The sequence below is a fragment of the Pagrus major genome, chromosome 9 (genome assembly GCF_040436345.1).
Source record: "Pagrus major chromosome 9, Pma_NU_1.0".
In the NCBI taxonomy this organism is placed as follows: Eukaryota; Metazoa; Chordata; class Actinopteri; order Spariformes; family Sparidae; genus Pagrus; species Pagrus major.
The window spans coordinates 3,803,035-3,826,779 of NC_133223.1; the positions used below are offsets into that span (position 1 = coordinate 3,803,035).

The following is a 23,745-nucleotide window of genomic DNA, read 5'->3' on the forward strand; positions in this document are numbered from 1 at the left end:
CCTCCAGTCAAAAATGTTCAATGTTTGCGCGTCAGTGTACAGAATGATGTATGTGCAGAGTTTGACACTGAAAGTCTGTGTCCATATTCATCTGCTGAAGGTGGAAAATTTCTCTGTGCTCATTTTGAACCCCATTTTCAGGGGTGGGCTTACATGCATGATTTGTGACATCAGAAATAGTTTGGAAGCTGATCCTGCTCCAATATTCAACTTGCAAAAGTGTGATGTGGAAATCCTTCAGCACACATACACTGAGAATGGACTTTACAGTGAAGTAGGAAACACCTGTTTTCCAACAGTTCAACTTAGATGAGGATGCAACTCATTCAGTTTGCGGTTGCTGTGCCACAGAACATGACGGGGCAGTAAATGGGACGTGTGGGAAAAAGAGACAGAAACTGACAGGAGGAGAAGAAGAGATGGATAAGGAGGGAGGGGTGTCTAAGTTCCTCCCTCACTGTCCTCCATCTCTCACACTGTGCTACAGAAGTCAAGAAAAGGCCACATATGTACCCAGGAAGCTCCCTGCCACCAGTGACCACATCGACGTCACCCTTTGTGTTTTGCTGGTGGGTGACTGGAGAAGCTAATATTTTAGTACGTGTGAAAACAGACAGAGAGGACCTGATAATGCCTGGGGTGATGTAATGCACTGTTTCTGTACCCAGTGTGACGGGGGTGAGGCAGGGGTGTGTGTGTGTGCTAGCTACATAAAGGGGGTTGGGTGTTTGATTACCTAATGTTTGACTTATCCCCTTACTAAAATTTGCAATGCAGGCTCTGATTACAGTGGCGCCTCAACCTGAGCAACCTGTGTGTCTTTTTATAGTCTAACAGTGCCACACACAGACAGCCAAACACATAATGAGGATATAGTTCCACCTAACCTCTAACAATATTCTCCTCTATATGGTTTTATGCATTTATTATAAGAAAATACATCTCATAACTATAATCAACACTAAACCACTGATACTGTGATAAGCCTCAAAGAAGCTCAATCAGGTGCTGAAGAGTGATGACGGACAACAAAAAGGACATAAAATGGCTCTAATGTTGCCAGGATAAAATGTTGGCAGTGTGGACTACGTATCATAATGACACTTCTACAATAGGTGTCATATCACATTCATATTAGATGTTTATGACCTGGCTATCATATCAGGATGTGGAGGGGATGATGGTGGAGTTACAGTTCGTTTGTGGAGACAGAACCAGGTATTTTTAGCCAACACATTATCTTTTTCTAACCCTAACCAAGTGGCTTTTGTGCTTAAACCTAACCAGACCATAAGCACAGTATTGTCACAACACAGAAAAAGAAAATTGAATCTAAAAAAGTTACAACATACATTTCCAACATTTATTCTGGCGTTTGATTTGCTATTTTTCCTTTTCAACCCTCACATTTAAAATTTAGCCCAGAAGATAAACATGTGAGGTCTTTGTGGCATGGATACACTCTGACTTTTGAAGTCATTACAACCTTTAATCTTTATCTGTAGTTTCAACAGCTATGAGCTGACAGTATGGATGGCTTCTGTCCTGTTGGTAGATGTAGCCACTGTACAGTCAACATATTGCACACATCACGCATTCCAAGGACAATTCCCTCCTTTTTAACAGTGAGGGAGGATACAGAGTAACACCCACACCCTGTAGTCGTAATGTGTGTGAGTGCATGCAGCCCCGAGCTGAAATATGGTTCTGCTTTAACGCCTTGTGTCTTTTACCATGTCTTGGAGGGATTCACACCAACTCATGTAAACACATTAGTACCAGCACACAAGCACATCAAAAAGCATCCCTGGTCTCATAACTATTCACCCTGTAGCATCAATTTCCCAATTAACTGGATGGTGTTAGCTTACACTTGAACGGACCATTAGTGCCAAATTATTCATATACAAGAAAACACACTTTCGAATTAAGCACATACATCACACCCACTGTTGTTTTACACACCTCCATCATGACACACAATGAAAACACAGATGCTGTTTAGCTGATGCTCTTTAATTGAGGAACAAGTAGTGTGTATGTTTGAGAGGCACTTTGTGTCTATGTTGAGATTTCAGTTGTTGGGTCACTGTTGTTGGAGGGAAAGCTGAATAAATCCCCCAGAAGTGAGGAGTACTTGACGCTATTCACTGTTGGCCCACCGGCGTCGAACCTCGCTTTCACATCAAACTGGAGACGACAGAAATACACAAGTCACTACACAACTCTGACAGCATAAATACTTCATTTTTCAGTGTTGCAATAACTGATTATTTTAGTCTCCACTTCGGTTTTATTATTTGTTGCTGTCCTTTTAATATTTTAACTTTGTTATTGGTTCTTTGTGATAGATCTCTCCTTTATTTGTCTTACTCTGCTGCGTGCTTTATACAAGCTGAAAACCACCTTTCAGTGTGTATTAACAGTGCTGTGTAAGTACTGCCGCCTCGTTTAAAGGTTTAAAACTTAGGGATGTACATTACCTCCACCAGACTGATTAAACCACAAGGACAGAAAACAAAATAACTCATTTTTTTAAAGCAAGTTTTTTTGAAATGGTCCCAAGATTGGTAAATATATTGAAAGAAAGAAAGAAAGAAAGAAAGAAAGAAAGAAAGAAAGAAAGAAAGAAAGTATAAGAAGGTTGGCGATACTTAACAGCATAAGGATTGAAACAAAGACCAAAAAGTAGGGCTGCCCCCGACCAAGGATTTTCTTGGTCGACCAGTGGTCGTCATTTAGAGCGATTAGTCGACTAATCAACGCATATATATATATATGTATATGTATATATATATATATATATATATATATATGTATATGTATATATATATATATATGTATATGTATATGTATATATATATATATATATATATATATACATATATATATATATATATATATAAATAAAAATAAAAATAAAAATCTCCGCAGTAAAGTGGATGCGCCTGTAGAGAGATTTACATAATAAGTAAAACACAGTGAGCTGGATAATTTAGCTTCCCCAGTACACACGAATAGTCTAATACTAGCGCATATAACAATAATAAAATGTATTTATCTCTGCTTTCAAACGTTCGGGCCGCCGTGGGCAGGTAGCTAGGCTACTTAAGGTGGTACATCATGTTCGTCGTGGAGGAGTGATAGGCGAAGTTTTTCTTGCAAAGTTTGCATGTCACCTTCTTGGGGTCATCCTTCTTCTTTTCAAAATGATCCCATATTTTAGACGTCTTTCCCGACATGGTTGATTATTAATTGTTAACTGTCTAACGCGATGTCGAAGGGACCTGCCATGTTAAAAAAAAAACACTGACAGTGAGTGAGTGTCACGACTTCCTGTATCTGGCCCTTCAAATTAAAAGCCCTCCAGCCTTTTATACACAGGCCAGCCGCCAGTCACATAGATTTTGACTTAATTTTGACAAGACACGGCTCCAAATGTTTTAGTTTTTTTTCCTGCAACCAATCGACCAATGAAATTTTGGTCGGCTAATGATTATTTGGTCGACCAGTGCTTGGTCGACTATTTGGGGGCAGCGCTACCAAAAAGGCATATGGGAAGTAGATAATCAATCTGCATCTGTCAACATGACATTCCTGTTTTGTCCTCACTATGAGACACACTTGTGACACCATCAGAGGTGCACAAGGTTCAGTGGCCATTTTATGTCTTTATGGAGCTTTTTAAGGATGGCGGAGTAGTTGAGCAGAGACTGAGCGACTAGGTTGGGCTGAAAATCCAAAGAGGCAAAGAGCAGCTAGAAACCATGACAGAGGAAAATGGAGAAATGGGCAAGAACTACATCGGCGCACACACACAGACACACAGAGACACACACACACACACACAGTACATCCATTCTCATTCTGTCCATGCAAGCCTTTGTTGTCATGCCATGGTGTATATCTCTCCTGCTCACCTGTTTCTGCTTAGACTTGGCTGTGGCAAAGCATACTAAATCAGCATTACATAGGAAAGATACAAATGCAAGACAGAAGAACAAAGGAGCTACTTCCTTCCTTTTTGACCACCTGTATGTGTGTGTGTGTGTGTGTGTGTGTGCATGTGTGTGTGTCTTTCGAGTCATCTTCTGTGCACAATAAATTGTCGTTTTGTCCCTTTGACCATTTCTTTCCACCCACGTGATTCTGCTTTTGGCTCACATATGCACTGAGTCATCCCAGATAGGGGTAAAATGCAGATTGATTTTCAATTACAACTATTTAAAAATCTCTGCACACTCTGTGAAATCACTTGGTGTCCTTTTCAGATACACTCTCATCTAAAAAGGAAAAAAAGCCCCCCCCCCCCCCCCTTCCTCATCCCATTTTTCTGCTTCTTTTGTTTTATATATATATTACTGTCATTCCTCTCTTTACCTTTAAGATGTCTTCAGGCATTACTGGGGGAGCAGGGTGCTCCATCCAGTTAATGCCAGCCAGGAAAGCATGGTAGTCAATCTTGTCCCCATCAGCAAACCTACAGCAGACATGCATCCAAATTAGAAACAGGTATATGCTATTTAGAAACCTCCACGTCCCTCACTTGATTTAAATGAAGCTATTTTGCTCTACTTCCAATGCATAATTTTAGTGGATAGTGGATGTCAGTCTAAATGCTGCTTCAGAGAATATTTAACCATGCCAAGAAATATTTCTGGGCAAAGAACTGAGACTGGGCTATACTTTACAATAAATTACATGAATCATTCAAAACCAGTCTGAAAATGCAATGTGACCTCGGAACTGTTCTATCCAGAGCTGTGCAGTGATTAGTGGGCTCTTACTTGCTGAGCAGACCTCCCAGCAGGCTCTCAGGCAGAGGAAGCCGGAAGGCCTTAACGATGGTCCGTGTCTCTCTGGTGGAGAGACGGCCGGTCCTGGAGGCACAAAGGATAGCAGTGACAAAGGTTTATAATGTAAGAAAACAAGAAGCCCTACTTGTGTAACTTGATGTTTGGACCCACATGCTTATACAATTCTTCAAGACCAGAATCTACACTAAACTAAAAAATACACACTGTAAGATCAGAGGAAATATGCCATCAGCAATAAATGAGCTGGCCTTTGTTAATACTTTTTAAAACTACCACTCTTGTATCAATATATTATTTATAGTACATAAAAATGTCTCAAACTGAATTTGTATGAAGACATCGAGGACATTTTTGCCGGTCCTCACTTTTGGGCAGACCTTTAAAGCTCTGCTTGAGGGTTAAAACTTTCACTGGCATTCAGGAGGCCAATATATCAGTTGGCCGACATCATTGGCAGATATTGGCCTATCACAGATATATCGGTATCCACATATATGTTGACTGATATGAACTGATAAGACTATATCATACGATTTTTTTATGATTATATTGCAGAAAACAATGCTTGGTGTAATTCATAATCATTAAGCAAGCTTGGTATCCACATGAACCTCCGTCATCCGTTTCCTGTTAAACTTATATATGCTATGTGCTTGGTTTAGAAGATGGCTAAAATATGTTGCTGGGGGACCTGCACCTGTACCTCAATACCTTGAATATGTGGAAGGTGTTTTGTTTATTCTGTCCCCAAAACCGTAAAGTTAAAATTGTCTGATGTGAAGAGGGGATAAGGCTGTGTGTAAGACCTCACCATCAGCGGAACATCAACATCATCACCAAAGATGCCTGCATTTGTTCAGTGCTAACATTACAATGTACTGTCACATTATATTGAGGCCACAATCTTCATGGACGCATCACATTGTATATTTTCACATCTTAAGTTAGCTAATGTTTGCAAAATGCTAGCTAACTAGCTTGCTAACATATAGCGGAAAGCTAACATTACATCAAGAGAAAAAGCCTAATGTCAGCCAGGTTTGCTTCCTCCTTATTTCTATAACATTAACAAGATTTGGAAAAGGAGAGAAGCCTTGATCTTTTGTGGCTACCTGTCCACAAAAGATCAAGGCTTCTCTTGTTTTCGTTGGGACTGGAATGACTTGGCTTCAATTTGTCAAGAGGTCTTGTTTTGCCAAATCAAACTTGATATCATAAATATATCCTTCCATCGCATTCTGTAGTTCCTGCTGTCGGCTTCTTGCAGCTATATTGCCTGACCCCCAGAACTACTAAACCCCTGCGTCACCCAGCTTAACCTAAATGGGACTGGGATTGCCATTTTTCTTACTGTCAAGCTTGTCTAACCTAGCACCAAAAGCTAACTTTGGATTCAGTCAATTCGCAGTAAAGTTTACTGTTTCAGTACACTGATGTCATCTTAGACAATAAAGTTTATTGTTTAACTGTAAAATATCTTGTTTGATTATCAGTTGTGGGATCACTGCTTAAGTGTGTGTATATTGACCAATATCGACTTTGGAAGTTTTTACCGCCAACTATTGGTATTGGCACTGGCTCCAAAAATCGAGTATTGATCAGGTTCTAGCATTTAGTTTTGACCGTTTTTGTTAGGGTAAAGTGCTAGAGAATGTGTGTGCATGTGTGTGTGAGAAACAGAGGATGCATGTCCTCTAAGACCAGAGTTGTTTTCTACTGTGATGCCAGAAGGTCCACAGGCTCGTTTCTTGTCATGCCATCTTCATTAGAAGGATGTTAATGAAAAATCTGTCACTAACACAGCCATGTGAACAGAAAAGTCAGCTAAAGTTTGTGGCACTGTTGACCATCCATTTCAGCTAACCTGCCCACGTCAAAGATATATTACATATGGATGGGTGCTTCTGTGTAAGACACATGCATTGTAATTTTATGCACAAAAAGACAATGAAGGTGACAATAGGGAGAAAGACACAGACCTCTGGCCAGCAGAGCTACATGCCATACAGGTCTGTAAGTTCCATCTGGTTCCAATGCTCCACTCTCACACTGCTGGAACTAATTGTTACTCTGAGATATGGGGCCACTGGCTGCACGATTGATGTCTTGTTGTGACGCTATCTGCCTGTGTGTTTCTGCTGCAACAGTGTTTTAAGCAAAACATCTGTGTGTGCATGTGTGTGTGTGTGTGCATGTGTGTGCACCCGCCCGCCTACTTGTGTCGGTCGTGGTGTGTGAAGGCTCTGGCCATGTCAGGGAGCTCTTCAAAGATGTTCTTCTTGAGGAAGTCCTGGGCCACAGCCAGCATCAGGCCCACGTCCACCTCAGGCTGCTGATGCTCTGAGAAATTTCGGCCAAAAACCAGCACCTCATGCTCCGTCAGACCGCACTCCAGGCCCATCAGCAGGCCCCTATGGAGCATATACACATGCACACATGCATACACATAAAGAAAATAACAGAGCCAAACTGACAGGACATACGTTCACCACATCTCACAGTTATAACTTTAAAGGTGTCATTTGTAGAACGTGGTCAGAATTCTAAGGTAGCTCCAAAAACACAGAGGGCAGCATATCACCAGAGTAACTTGCAAATGCTGCTCTTTGCTAGTCATTCTTGTCTGTAGCTAGCTACCATTAGCTAATTAGCTCATGACTCAGTTAGCCGTGGAGCTAGCAGCCGTAGGGTTTGTCTGGACCAGGACCTTGGATCACAGGGGGAGTCACCAAGGGCAATAGAGCTCAGCTCAAGTGGATTTGGTAGCCTGACATGAGACAAACTGGGTCTGAATACAGCCTCCAAGACCAACCAAGGTCAGTTTGACAACAGGGGATACAATACAGAGGTGATTTACAATGGTAAAGTAGTGGTAGCAGTAGTAGTAGTAAGTAGTGGACGAAAACGGTGTGCAGAGCTTGAATATTTTCACATCTTGCTCTGTGAATTGAGGATTTATTTCGACCAAACCAGAGGTGACTGTGGAGAGACAAACCAAGAGTGTGTTGGTGAATTTAATTTAGTTGATGACTTCTGGTGTGGTGGCGGCAGAGTGACGCCGACTGTTCTCTCTGAGCGTCCATAAATGGATTAAATACCCTAATGCGAGAGTTTTTTTTCGATGCACCGCTGTGAGTAAATGAGCAATACCTGAGATTTAATAAGAGGAAAGCGCAAAGCATTGCACAATTGATGCGCACTAGGAGAGTTGCCTCACGTGAACGCCAAACAATGAGCCAACTTTCTGACGCTGCTCTTGACTGCAAAGACTCTGAATCACTTGCAAAATTCATTGAAACTGTGCTGTCCAAGCACTTTCAAGAAGCGGATGATGTTGCTAAAGAAGGATTTAGTCGGCTAGAGAAAAAAGTGGACACAATGCAGTCTACTCTGAATCGCCAAGCTGAGCAGCTAAAATCACTGCACACCGCTGTGGGGAAGATTGAATCCCATGTGCAGAAGCTCGAGACAGATTGTGCGCAAAATCAGACCAAGCTGGCCAAATACGAAGACAAACTTGTCCAGATTGAAGATCGAGCACGTAGAGATAATATACTCTTGATAAATCTCAAGGAGGAAATTGAGACATCTAACGCCAGGCAATATTTGTTTGCCAATCTCTCAAAATGGTTCCCTGCGCTGGCTGATCAACCTCCAGAAATAATGCGTGCGCACAGGGTTGGTGCGCCGAGAGATGCTTCTTCAAAACCTCAACCACTAATCCTAAAGTGTTTGAGATTCACTGACCGGGACAGAATCCTCAACGAGTCTAGAAGGCATCCAGTCACGGTAGCTGGTCATCAGATAAAATTTGCGCCAGACTACAGCGAGGCTACATCCAAAAAGCGCAAGCCCTGCTACCCAGTCCTAAACAGGGCGCGTCAGGCCGGCTTCCAGGCTTTCTTGCTTTACCCAGCGAGGGTCTCTCTAAACCGGGGCAGTGAGCGCTACATGTTCGAGGATGTTGCCAAAGCCTCAGCGTTTCTGGATTCCGAGGCCGCAAAAGGATCAACTGGTGTGGAGTAAAACCTGGATAAAAGGGGCCGGCGACGTGCGCCTTGACGCAGCGGTAAGACTGTTGCTGTATTTCTCACTTAAACTACTGGCCTGACCTAATTTTGTCACACTAAGTGTAGACAACGATAAGGCTGAATAACTATAGACAATACACAAAGGTTAGCATTTTGTTTGTTTGTTTATTTTGTTTTGTTTCTTTCTTTCTTTCCCGCTGATTTCTTTCACCCCTCCTTTTTTCCCATTTTTTTTTTCTTTCTTTATTTATATATTTGGGAAGCATTAGGTGACAGTGACTCTTATCATGGACAGCCGAGGAGAACAGATTATGGACGATATCCCTATGGACACTTTTGTGTTTGTTCTTTGTTTGTTTGTTTGTTCTGTTTTTTTCTTTAATGTGTATTTGTTTGTTAGTTTTTTTGTCCTATGTGTGGCACCTTCTATGTATGTGTGGGAGTGGGTGCGAGGGAGGACAGGAGGGGAAAAGAGAGGAGGGAGGGATAGGTGGGAGAATGGAAACTAAGAAGGCTGGTTTTTGTTGTATCCATATGTTTTTGACAATGAAAAGAAGAAATATATACTATCTTGTTTTACACTTGATCTTTAGGTTAGTTTAATGAATAGCACAAAATTAAGAATTATATCCTGGAATATGAACAGAGCAAATAACCAGGTTAAACGTGGTAAAATATTAAAGCATTAAAAAAGATTCTCCCCAGATATCGTCCGTCTCCAAGAAACACATGTAAGAACAGAGAAACTTGGTCATCTAAAAAGAGAATGGGTAGGTAAGGTACTTGGTGCTGGACAATCTTCAAAGAGAGCTGGTGTTGCTTTTTTATTTAATAAGAAATTAAACCTCACAGTCAACAATGTATTAAGTGACCCTTTCGGGAGATATATTCTTATTAATGTTTCTGTGGAATCAAACAACTTTACTCTAGTAAATGTATATGCACCTAATGAAGACTGTCCAGGTTTCTTCAGCGCAATTGAGAGTAAATTAGTAGATTTTTGTGACTCAACAATTATATTGGGGGGAGATCTAAATTTAACATTAAATCCACAGGTTGACAAGAGCGGGAAGATAAACCAACCGAAAAAATCTGTATTTACGTTATTCAAGTTAATGCATGCTGTTGGGCTTGTTGATGAGATTGTACTTTTTACTCCCACAGGCATCAAACCTTCTCAAGAATTGATTTGTTCCTAATTTCTCAAGATATTGTTAAAAATGTGACACAAAGCTTAATACATCCAATAGTGATATCTGATCATAGTCCTATTCAGATTGACCTTGAATTAAAATCAGCACCAGTGTGTTTTAAACAGTGGAAGGTCAATGATTCTCTGTTCAGAGATCCAGAAATTAAGAAACAAATAAGTGAATACATTCATACATTTATGGATATTAACAAAAAATCCATAAATGATTTGCCAATGATATGGGAAGCATTAAAATGTTGTCTCAGAGGGGAGCTAATTAAGATCGGTAGCTTCAAGAAGAAGATGCAGCAGCAAGAGGAAAGCAAACTGTTAACAAAAATTAAGCTGTTACAAAGTTCACTGTCAAACGAATACAAGAATGAAATATGGACAGAACTGTGCAAACTAAAAATTAAATATGATGATATTATAAGAGAAAAAATTGAATATAAACTAAAGAGAGCAAAATTAAATGATTATGAAAGTGGGGAAAAGGCAGGAAAGCTGTTAGCCTCAAGACTGAAAAAACAGATGACAAAAAATTTAATTTCTAGTATCAGATTACTAAATGACTCAATATCCTCCGATCAAGATCAAATAAACAAAACTTTTACTGAATTTTACAAAAACCTTTATGAGTCTGAAGGTGATGATAACCGAGTCACTAGAAAAGTTTTTTAATAATGTAAAGCTTCCCTTCTTAACAGAAGAGGAAAAACACACATTAGAGCAGCCCATAACTCTATCTGAAATAAATCAGGCCATAAATTCTTTTGCTAAAAATAAATCTCCGGGGCCTGATGGAGTTCAGTGGGGATCTATCACCCCTCCTTTTGCAGATGTATCAAGCATCATATGAAAACATCAGTTTCTCACCATTATTTAATCATTCACATATTACATTAATCCATAAAAAAGATAAAGATCCTCTCTTGTGCAAGAACTATCGTCCAATATCTCTAGCCAACCTGGATAATAAAATCCTAGCTAAAGTTCTTGCAGCAAGATTATTTAAGGTAATTGGAAAGCTGATACATAGTGACCAAACTGGTTTCATGAAGAAACGATACTCATCTGATAATACAAGGAAATTATTTAATATCATACAACATTCAAAAAAGCTCCCTCTGTCAGCTGCACTGTGTACTATTGATGCTGAAAAAGTGTTTGACCGCATTGAATGGTCATTCTTGTTTAGTGCTCTACAGAAATATGGGTTCGGCACCAACTTTATACAGTGGATCAAAATGCTCTACCACAATCCTACGGCTTCAGTAAGAACAAATGACTTCTTTTCAAAACCATTCACTTTACATCAAGGCGCAAAACAAGGGTGCCCAATTTCAGGTCTCCTATTTAATTTGGTTATTGAGCCATTAGCTGAGAAAATAAGATCTGAAAATAATATTAAAGGCATATATATTAGAAGTCAAACATATAAAATATCACTGTACTGTGATGACATAATTTTGTATTTAACAGATGTAGAATCCTCTCTTCTTCATCTCACACAGATCATTACTCAGTACGGCTCTCTGTCAGGATATAAAGTAAATTGGGAGAAATGTGAATTGATGCCCTTAAATAAAACTTGTACTATCACATGTGTATGGAATACCAAAATAAAATGGAAACAAACAGAATTAACATATCTGGGACTAAAAATTACATCAAGTATCTATCAAACAAGCGATATTAATCTCACTCAAACCTATAATAAAATAATAGCAAATATTGATCGCTGGTCAAGCCTTCCCATATCTCTGTGGGGTCGAGTAAATATTGTAAAAATGAATATCCTCCCTACTGTCAACTACATCTTGAGAATGCTGCCCACTATCATACAAAAAGCCAGGTTTAATGACTTACATAAAGCAATCTCAGCATTTATTTGGCATGGTAAAAAGGCGCGATGCTCATACTTGAGGTTGTCTAATCCATACAAAAAAGGTGGTCTGCAGCTCCCTAACTTTTTTCATTATTAGATCCCGGTGTGATTAAAGACTGGAAAACCATTGAGGAGAATAAGTTACAAAGCTTAAATATTGTCTCAGGATGTCTATACTATATGAAAACATTTCCTAAGGTACTGATTGGAACTCCCATTGAAGTGTTATTCAACATTTTAAAGTCATGTGCAAAGGTCTTAAGAATTGACACAGATACTTCAATAAATCAGCCAATATGGCAGAAACCAAATATAACAGTGAACAAAAAGGTTATTAATTGGAAAAAGTGGAAGGACAATGGCGTGACTAGGCTTTGTCACACATTCTCTAATAATAATAATTGCAATTGTTTTAAAAACTTTGATGAGTTAATCACTGATTATAATATTCCAAAGAGTGAGTACTTGAACTATATTACCTTACGGCACTCTATTGAAAAATGTGTGTCGATAGATAAGCTGAGAATTTGTGTACACACATTTGAAAATGTTCTTTACAGTCATAACCTGCCAAATAAAAATGCAGTTAAATTATAGTATTCAACTCTGAATGATAGCATTGGCGATCAATTTGATGTTTGTGCAAAAAAATGGGCCAGAGATCTGCATAAATGAGAGGAAGAGCTGTCCTGGAACAGTATATGGAAAAATGCAAGGCAACCTTTTCGATGTATAAAAAATTAACTAAGACAATTCAAAATACTCAACAGATTATACTACACACCGTCAAAACTATTTACAATGGGCTTACAAGAAGACAGTAAATGTCCAAAATGTGGCAATACTGATGGAACTTTGTTACATTTACTCTGGGATTGCCATAAAATAAAAGAAATTTGGTTTGGTATAACAGAACACGCTATGAACCACATTAACATAACTATTTCACTAACACCAGAGTCATGTATATTAGGAGATCTACATAATTTTAATAAAGTTCCACCAAAGGACAAGAAAGTGTTCCTCTCTTTATGCATGATCACAAAAAAGGTGATCATCAACAACTGGATCTGTTCCAAAACCCCATCGGAGAGGGAGTGGGTCACCAAGGCGATGGAGGCAGTGAATTTAGAGAAAGTAGCCTTTAGTCTGGAAAATAATGACGTGGGTTATGTTAAAATTTGGGCTCCAATGGAAAATTATTTGATGTCGTTGTGATGTACATGTTTTTGTCCTCTCGATATTTCTTTTGAGGTTGCTTATGAAGTTTGTAGTTATAGTGCCTGAGACCATTTAAGGGGTGTGGGGGTGGGGGTTTGAAAGGGACTGGAAGCGTGCTATTTGTTTGTCTACTTGTGTTTTTGCTTTCTGTTTGGTTTTGTTGTTTTTTTTGTTTTGTTTTTGATTGTTTTGTTTTTTGTTCCCCCCCCCCCTATTTATAGTACTATTATTATTATTTGGAATATGTTTGTGTGGGTATAAGGACGTATGTGTATGTATCTGTGTTAATAAATAAAATAAAATATATTTAACAAAAAAAAAAAAAAAAAATTTAGTTGATGTCGAGATGTGTAAATGAAGTGTGTTTTATGATGAGCTAATGAGGCAAATAAGCTTGTCTTTGTTCAGTAAAAGAGAGTTTAGTAAGGAAAATACAAGTAAGAGTGTTTTATTTCTTGACATTTTGTGACTTTATTTTGTATTACGCTATCAGCTGGCATATACTGTATCTCCCAGCTAAAACTACAGGGGCTATCATGCTATTGCCTAATGCTGGTACAAAGTGGTATAATGAGACAGGACGGGCTGGGGCTATATGGTTAGCATGCTAACTTCGGTAGACATCACTGCAACACAGAACATAGACGTCTTCAACATAATGTCAACACTGTTGTTTCTTCAAACTCTGTTGATAATGTTAGTTCATTTTTTAAATGTTCTGAACTAAAATTCTGGCCATATCTTACAAATTGCTCCTTTAAAGCCTGTACATATAGGATTTCTCTCACTTGGGTCATGTAAGGGGGATACTGGACAGATTGAGCTATACTTATTTTTTGCAGTAATACTGTACCTGAATGACTCATACGGGATGAAACCAGTGTTGCTGGGGTCACTGAGAGCCAGAAACTTCCTGATCTCCCTCTGTTTCTCCTCCGGAATGGAACGTAGTTTACTGAGGATGTTGCCCACATTGGATTTGGGGAACTTAGACATTAACACACAAACATGTAATTTTAAATCATACATATCATTAAGTTACAGGGTTAGGGTTAAAATAACTGCTTCACAGTAATGCACAGCTAACAGCTGATGGTTTGGAATTAAGGGCTCTTGAACCAGGCTGGGCAGCCATGTTAGCTCTAGCAACCTGCTCCAAAGACTGAACTGAAAACATGCTTGTGATACCAAAACCTTCAATATTAAACCCCACATAAACCTCAGAAAAACCACAGGAAACAAATATTCCTCCTTCAGTTTCCTAACTACCTCCTCAGGATGCTGCTCCATGTAGTTGAAGGTGTATTCATCAGCATCCAGAAGTTGGAAGTTCTTATTGTTGAGGCAGAGTGTAGCTCCGACGTATAGATCCTGAGCTGCAAAGTACTCAGGCAGCTCTCTCTTAAACAGCTCCTGGCCTGGCTTCTTCACACGACCACCTGCCAGAAACTTACCACCAAGCACACCTGGTACATGTGTGCGAGAGGGGGAAGGATAAAGGGAGGTAATTCTTCATTTTACTTATCCTGTTGGAACATATTTTTTCAATTTCACTGAAAATCAAAGTAGTTGGACCACAGTTTAAAAGTGCTGCCATTTATATTTTTATATCATGTTGGCAATATTTTTTTTCCATTAAACTCAAATCTAAATTGAATTTAAATCACTACTCATACTTGTTTTATTTTACATGATTTTATTTTTGTCATGCTGAGCAGTCCATGAACCCATGACATACTATCCATCTTGAAATGCAATAAATACAGTCAAATATTGATTTCAATAGATGGGAATATCTCCATCCCTATAAAAGTAGGTCTATGCACTAAAAGTCATCTGTTTTCCAAAGATTCTGGAAATGGACAGTGAATCTGCCATGAGAGTCATAGATTTGTATCTCAAGTCCTGGGAGCAGCTCTGGTGCTTTTACCTGAGTTCTTCTGTGGGCGTTCAAACACACTGATGGAGTCATCACAGAGGTAGAAGGAGATGATGAATACCCTGTCTCTGTCAACTGGATCAGTGGTCACCATCTTGGCATGGAAATTCAGCACATTACTGTCCAGGCCACATCTAGGGAGATACACAAATACTAGAGTGTGGGGCTTTCACTGACACACACAACCATTTCAGTATAATTTGATTGTGATTGTGATCATGACTACAATCCAACCTGTCTTTCTCCATAAATTTGCGGAGATCTTTCTGTGGGGGCTTGGGCAGCAGGCCCTGGCAGGAGCTTAGCGAGTCTTCCTCTGAGCCAAAGCCATTGTAGGGGGGCACAGTCCTTGAGGGCTTAGGGGCTGGGGGAGCTTTGTACTGCACTGGGGTGAAGTCCTCTGAGAAGGAGAACGAACAGACAAAACACTTAAAATAAGAAAGAAACCCAGGAAGAGAGCTGAAACGATCAGAGGGCAGCAGGTAATCCATTCATGCAGGAGCACAGCAGCCTGGGTCTGACTATAACCCTAAGCTGACCTCTGACTGCTTAGAGTTAGACAAGACCCTCCATCACAGTGGCCTGTCACAAGGGGCTCTGCCTGGTTTACTACTGTGACTAATGCAACGAGCCCCAAAACCTGCCCAGGGTGGCAGACACATCCATGACCAGCTTGGGTTTCTCCTGCTGGGGAGTGCTGTACGTCTTGTGGTCCCCAGTGCCTTTAACTGTGGAGGCATGGAGAAATAGCATCGCTGGAGGCCAGAGTATCTTATGTCAAGCAGACAGTGGTGCTGAACTCTGTAATTGGTTCTTCTATCCACTGACCAAGTAACCAAGAGAACCACAACATTATATAGATTTTTATATTGTTTTCTTGGAAAAAAAATGTACTCAGAACATATAACTTTATTTCATTTTTAACTGTATAAATAAAAACAAAGGTATCCTGTGCCATTAGTCTCAGGTATCCGTTTTGTAGGAAGGTTCATTATACCTCTTGCTGGCGCTTTCTCTTACTGCCACTAAGTGTTCAGATTAGTGTATTGCAGGCATGAGCAAGATTCAAGATTAATTTAACAGTCATAATGCAATAAAAGATTGTATAATGAAATTTTTGTTGTAATTCTCTAAGCTACATACACACACAGAAAAAACTAACTACACAGACTAATTCATAAATATAATCAAGTCAGAAAAATAAACTATTCATGGTGGAGTGTTGAGGATGAGTCACAGTCTGTGGAAAGAAGCTGCTCCATAGTTTGGTGGTACAGCAGCAGATACTTCTGTATCTTTTGCCAGACAACAGCAGGGTGAACAGACTGTGGCTGGAGTTGGTGTAGTCGATCTTCAATTTATAACTGAAGGTTAAATCTATTCAAATATACAAACATACATATTATTTGATTCATTTTGATAGATAAGGTTTTTACAGGCTTTTATTGCATATATAAATCACTTACAATCATTTTTGGATTTTAATTCAGTCAATAAAACATCAAAACACATTTGTAGCAATACTGATTTTTAAAAAATCAATAACATAATAGTATTTGGTTACCTATGCCATATTTGGAGCGGTAGTAGTCTTTGGTGAAGTCATCACAATCAGCAATGATCACTCTCCTGCCCCACACATTCACCTCCCCGCCCACAGTCAGATCACAGTCCTTATAAAAGTCCTCATGGACTGCTCCTGTCTGTAAGACAGAGAGAGAAAAGGGGAGAGAGGAAAATGAGATGCGTGAAAGACCACACCTGTGGAATTCTGAAATTGTTCGAATGTAGTAAAATGGACATTAATTGTACATTTAGCCACATGTATATTGCAGTGCTGCAAATAACCCGGAGGGGTCATCCTCTATACTGTCAAGTTTCAGTCAAAATGGTGTTCATGTAGAAGCTCACTGTGATACTATAATGCACTATATGGCCAAAAGTATGTGGACACCCAAACGTTATATGCAAGTGAGTGTCGAACTTTCCATAAAATTGTAGGAACAGGGTTGCAGGGATTTGGTCAAATTCAGCCACAAGAGCATTACGGACATAAGGCACTGATGTTGAGTGTTAGGCTAGGCTTAGAGACAGTGTTCCAGTTCCTTCCAGAGGTGTTGGATGGGGTTGAGGCCAGGGCTCCATGTAGTAAAGTCAAATTCTTCCACACTTAACTCAGAAAATCGTTACTTTATGCATCCATGATTTTGCACAGGGACAGCCATTTACTGAAACAGGAAAGAGCTTTTCTCAAAATTGTCACTCGGTTGGGAGCACATTACTGTCTTAAATGTCATTACATGCTGTAGCATTAAGATTGGAATTGGAAAGAATGTTTACCTTGCTTGGTGTCCCCTTACTTTTGGCCATAAAGCATAGTTTGTTTTAGGCCAACTGTCAGTACTGCAACCCCTAGGTTAAATGGGTGTCTCTCTAACATTTCATTTTTCATTCTTATTTTTCTTGTTATAATGTTCAGCATGTTTGTAGTGTGAGCATGGCTAAGACAGGACATACTTTGAGGCTGTCCAGTATGTAGCGTTTTCCCTGAGTCGAGGAAGCAAACACATTCAGCACGGTGCGGCCTGTGACCTCTCCAGGCTGCTTCAATTGGGCTGGAGCACACTACAGATACATAACAAACAACCATGGGCAGGAGAGGGCAGAAACTGTTACACGAAACACGTTGTACAAGATCTTCACAGAACTGAGCACCATTCTGCATGCAATCCCAAACCTGGAGAGAGAGACCAAAAGATAAATAGACTCTCCTCAGGACAAGCCAATTTCCCATTGGATGGTGGATGCTGGTCAACCTTTAGGGTTGACATTTAATAAAAGGCATCAGAAGAAACAAATTTACTAGACAGAAAACACACATAGACACACAAACACACATGATTGAGACCTGGCTGTCTTTCAAGATGAATTAGGCTTCAGTCAGTAACTGGAAGAGAAAGCCAAAATGCTTGAGGGAGACTGGATGCTCCAGCAGTCCTGTCAGACTGAATGAGGTCTTGGTGAGGGGAGGGATACGGGGAGAAGGATGAAAAGAAGTCACCCAACCAGAAAGAGAGGCCGCTTTAAACCTTCAGGTTTGGAATAACTATCTATAAATGTAACATTTGGTCATGGACAAGAATAAAAACAAATTGTGCTACATTCATTAACTCACTAAATGTTCGTTAGGGAGTTTCTCTGCCATAAGCTCTGCCATAGCTGCTGTAGCATACTCCTTGACAACGGTCGCTCCTTTCTTCAGTTCTAGAATTTTGTTCAAAATTACTCATCACATGAATGAGTGATCATAAAACAATCCTACATAAACAAAATCTTTCAAATTAAGGAAACATATTGGTAAATCATTGTAAATATGATAGTTAACTCTTATGTAAAAGGGAATTCACTTAAGTTATAAAAAATGTAATTGGACAGTACTGGAAATTTGCAGTTTAATGATAACCATGGGAGGTATTGGGAACTGCTTAAAACCAAGATAGGAAATTTACAATTCAAGCCATCTATACCGAAAGGTTAAAAACATAGAGTTTAACTAAATGTATTTCAGACATCACATTAAATATATCACGAGATGACAAAGTCCACCTACAGTTTGATAAACTTTCACAGGAATTACATTTTATAGAGAGACAAAGATGCTTTTAAACCATCCAGATTAAAAAAGGGTGGGAAGAATAGCAAGTACTGTTTCAACATAGAAAAAAGAGGCGGAGAATATAGTAGGAAAGAGAAAAGCGAGAAATTCAATATCTCAATTAAAAACAGCTACAAATATAAGTATAATTTAGTGACAGTGATTTCAAAATAAATCATTATTTATATATTATTATTTTTACTGTGATGTACAGTATATTAACAGCAACTTTCATAATGAACAAAATCTGAAACATAACACGTCTATAGTTATATCAGCACTTTTTCACTTATAACTTATTTTTAACTTAGTTAAAATACTTCACTTTTTACAGTTCGCTTCGTATATATTGTTGATAATTTACTGTTTGTTTTTGTATAAAGTTTTTTAAAACATTTTTGATCCTCTATATAGATGGATAACCGTTAGCGATGTACGCTGGCCACACACTAACAGTCAGTATGGCTCTTTTATACTCGGTGCCAAAAATGAAAGTGACTGATGAACACCGTCTTCAGAAAGCTAGCAGTAAAGGTCCGACCTCATTAGTGGATAAGGGATTTAAATCCCCAATCAGAGAGAGGGGTGACTGGTTCTACTGTTATGTGTATATGCAGAGCTTTTTAGGAAGTCAGACAGCTGACAGGCTAACCTCACTAGTTAAAAATACCTACTTCATTATTTAAATGATCAAAAATGTTAAATACACTATATACAAAAACAGAACTGTGAATACTGTGAACTGTGAATAGTGAAGTATTTTAACTAAGTTACGGATGAAGAAGCACTGAGATAACTCAACATATACTTTGGAGTGCCATTGGAAGCCAAAAGACGTGCAGTTTGTAAAGCGGCTATACGTCACATTACATTGTGCAAGTGGACCTTCTTTGACTGGCAGACACATTTTTTAAAAAAAATAACACTTTCACACAGGTGCAATAGATTGGGCAGCCAGTACGGATCGGGCACTGACCTGTGCCAGTGCAGGACTGTCTCCACAGACACCTAATTTAAAGACTGGCCTACTGCAAAACACAGCAAGATTTATCTGGAGGGTGTAGGCTTGATCAGCAATGTGTGAAGTTGTTTGGCAAGGCTTGAATGTGAAAGATGTCATTAATCATTTGTATGAAAAAGTCACGCACACCAGCTTTAACAACAAATATAGTCCTCCTCTCTCCATTCCCATAGCCTCCGACACACCTTTAAACAGATTCTTTTGGGTGTCTCACCTTAGGTAGTTTGTTACGGCGTAAGAACTTGGACACATCTCTCCCAGAGTTTGGCGGGATAACCTCACAGATCTCTATAGTGTCATCAGCCAGGAAGTAATGCAGTATGAGCTCCCGGACGTCCCCAAACACACTCTCTGTGTCATCCCAAAAGCAGTTGAAGCGCAGGACATTACGGTCATGTTCCAGGTACTGCTTCAGTGTGTCGCACCTCTCATACGGCCGAAGTGGCTTCATATTTTTCTCAATCTGGATGAGGGACCATTTCAAATAAGAAAAATCGACACATCTTATGTCAAATACATGAGAGAATTACATTTTTTGTTTTGACAATCATTTTCTCCAAGGGGAGGCATCAGTGTTTTTCACTGGGCATCATTCCCATTAGCAGAGTTAAGTAGTTGACTAAATGGTCCAAAAAATATAAATATGTCAAAAAATGAAACCACAGTTATATAATGATTAAAATACATTGTACCCGAAAATACTAAAATCAAAATATTTGCCAGTTCCACCACCTTCACAATTCCAAATTCTGTTTTATATTGTTTTGAAATCAATACAACAAATATACTTTTTGTACAGTGTCCTCCAAGAAAATGGGCTGCTTAAAACCATCAGTTTTAAGGGCATTTGTTGTTATGAAACAATATATTGATTGGTTGAATATATTGAAGTAACAGAAATGATTATTGATATTTTGAAAACTAAATAAACCCTATATAAACGGACCTCTCGTAGGCCCCAGGAGATTGTTGTTTACATGATCCTGTGTAAATTGATTTAAAATACAAATCATAATAGCTAGATAATTTTTTTGCAGCAGAAGTATTCTGTCTTTGTGTGTCATTAAGTTGTACCCTCATGATGATATCATTACATTATCTTACATGTGATGGAAAATTAGGTGACAGCACATGCCAGTGTAGTTAAGTGGTGCTGGAGGAGAGGAGAAACAGATTGTATTTTATGACGATTGAATCATTTTATCAGTCATTATGGTTTGACATAAACAGCCTTACAGCCTGGTCTGCTTGTACAGAATGTAAATGAAGCATTTAAGATAATCCAACAAATGACATTACAATAAGCTAAAACACTAGTGTAGGCACTGGGAAAATTGCAAACTATCAAAATACCTTGGCACTCCTTTGCATGTTTATGTTGCTATGTTCAAAATTCATTATTAATTTAATGATCAATTATTCAAGATAAATCATAGACTTACATAGATTTACAGTGAAAATTGTATAGTTATATCCATGATCAGAAATTAAATGAAGTTTCTCTTTTGAAATTATACTACATATAAAATGTGTTATTGTTATTTTTATGAAAACGCCCTAAAAACAATATTACAAAGAAACCCCACAAAAAAGATTTTGAAAAAAGACACTGATGCCTACCTGTTCCCGGAGGTTGCTGTAGGGGTCATCAGGTACAGTGGCACAGTCATTGAGCCGCATCCCAAGTTTTGTGAGAAAATTCCTTGTAAAAGAGTCACAGTTGGTCAAGGTGAATGAACGCGAGTACAGCACCATCTGTTGGTTGATGTTGAAATGGAAAATGTTGTAGAACTGGTCATCATCTGGGGGAGGTAGTGGGACACGCTGGCGACGAATAAGTGTTCCTGTCACAAGGAACAACAACACAGCAATGGTGAGCTACAGGTATGAATCTGCTCATCATAACTCACTGAAGTGTATTGTCTGTTGACTTTGGGTATCATTTAGCCGGTTGGAATCTTGAATGCAGTAAAAGTACATGAACAATAAAACATTTTCATCTGAGTTATATTCAAAAGATATTTCCTGCAATATCACAGGCACCTTGAGGGATGCCACTGTTCTTGTACTCTGGCTCGACCACCTGTATGGTATCATCTTCCAGGTAGAAGTAGATCTTACACCTCCTGATTCTGTACGTCTCATCTCGGGCGTCAGGCACAGCCTCCTGACAGTACGCTTCAAAGCACAAAACCTGAGGGGGGCAAAAAGGCAGTCTGTCAAATTATGGCATTTAGTTACATAACTGATCAATGGGTTTGAAGATCTCTTTAATGACTTAACAGAAATATGCAAATGTTAATGCAGTGTTCCTAACAATGCTTTAAACTAAATGGATCATTCACATAATACATACAGTGACAGAATAAATGGACCATTTGTGGTACTGTATTCAAAATATACATTTTTAAAGCCAGTGCTAAATATTAGTTGGATTTTTCATCAGACATGAGTCCATTCAGTACTGCATACCAACTGGTATGGAGAAAAATGTGTGTATAACCTGGGAGGTAAAAACTGATCAATTTTAAGGCAGTTCACCTGTTTGTCAAAGACTACCCAGGATGGTAAATCACTGCCCTGTCCTTTGGGGTAAACAGAATACTTTGGTTTGATCTCCTGGCCAACTAACAGCTCTCCTCCAATGCCTGGCTTTGCAGATCCCACAAACATAGGGACTCCATGGGAATCGTTGAAATGTTGGGATTTGTGAAATCTCTCCTTCCCCAGCTGTAGGAGAGAAGAAAGCAAGCAACTACTCAACTGCCAACCTAGACAGAACGATCACTTTCTATTAAAATCATACTGTAATATCAGTTTGGTACGGTATACAGTCATGAAATCAATTATTTATCTATTTACCTCGAAATGACATCATTCAGTTATATTAGGCTTATAAAAACTGAAAAGATCTTGGAAAGCCTTGTGGTGATGTTAAAGGCACCTTATTTCAACCATAAAACAACCTGTAATCAGCGAGATCTGACAATTTCTGTTGCCTTATCAAAAAATGCCATCTTAATGCCAATCTCTGACTACAAGTTGTCTTATTCATTTCTTTTCACTTCTTTATTGTACACCTGTCCAAATACAAAGGTACAAACACCTAGACGATACAGAAAAAACACAAAAAGGACTAAACCAAAAACAATTACATTCACTTTTTACAAGGCTAGACTTCATGTCACATGCTTTCAAATATATTGATTTAACAACTTAAAAGGTATAATTAGCTTTCATGTTTTTATCATACGGTGGTGCTATAGCTACTGTTTAGATTCATTAAGAGAGTGTAGGAAAGTTGGCTTGGGTCCTGACCGTCTAATTTCCCATAAAGAACAACGTCTTATTTCCAACACTTAACGCTCCAACAAATGTATTTATTTACATCCTTCTTAACTTAAGTTTCTCTCTCAGAAAGAAGCCAACCACCAAAACATCCTTCTGTATACACCAGAACATACTGTCTGTAATCAATCTCCATTTTGAATCTTTCTAACACACTAGCTGTTGAACGGGTTTAATTATTTCTCTTTAACTTGTATCTAAAATGCATTTGTTGTATCTGTTGTCTACCCACGAACATAAAGACGCCTCGTTCGTTTGTTAAATACGCAAACATCGCGTAGCCTGTAAGTTCAGCAGCGACCCTGCTAACAAAAGAGACTGTAGTTAGCTTAATTAAGTCTAGCTAGCTAACCTGAACTTCGGTGCAGTGACCAAGCTAGAGTTAAAAAACATTGTGAAAAATACCAAATGTAGTAATCTTACTTGTTTACTGGGACAGTGGCCAGGTAGGAATGGTAAAGCCATGTCTGTAAAATAAAACAGGTTGTTTCTTCATACAAGTCCGCTGCTGTGCTGTTATTGGTTACCATGGAAGCGGTTTGTTGGGGGTATCCCTTGGAGACGGTCCTGACCGAAGGATGATTGAAACCACCCAAATCATTGGTACAGAGCTGTGATATCAGTGAAGTGAGA

At 39.0% G+C, this 23,745-nt stretch overlaps 1 protein-coding gene across 1 annotated transcript; it reads right to left on the reverse strand.

Annotated features, from left to right (window-relative positions):
- Positions 1-2,061: 2,061 nt before the first annotated feature.
- On the reverse strand, positions 2,062-23,577 carry efhc2 (EF-hand domain (C-terminal) containing 2). The gene is made up of 15 exons (XM_073473913.1): positions 23,536-23,577; positions 22,306-22,494; positions 21,808-21,958; positions 21,385-21,608; positions 19,979-20,227; positions 17,606-17,713; positions 16,653-16,791; positions 15,323-15,488; positions 15,080-15,222; positions 14,419-14,615; positions 14,003-14,136; positions 7,034-7,228; positions 4,788-4,880; positions 4,381-4,480; positions 2,062-2,190 (listed from the first exon to the last, which is right to left on the reverse strand). Exons 1-15 carry the CDS (start codon positions 23,575-23,577, stop codon positions 2,062-2,064), a joined length of 2,259 nt encoding a protein of 752 aa, XP_073330014.1.
- Positions 23,578-23,745: the final 168 nt, after the last annotated feature.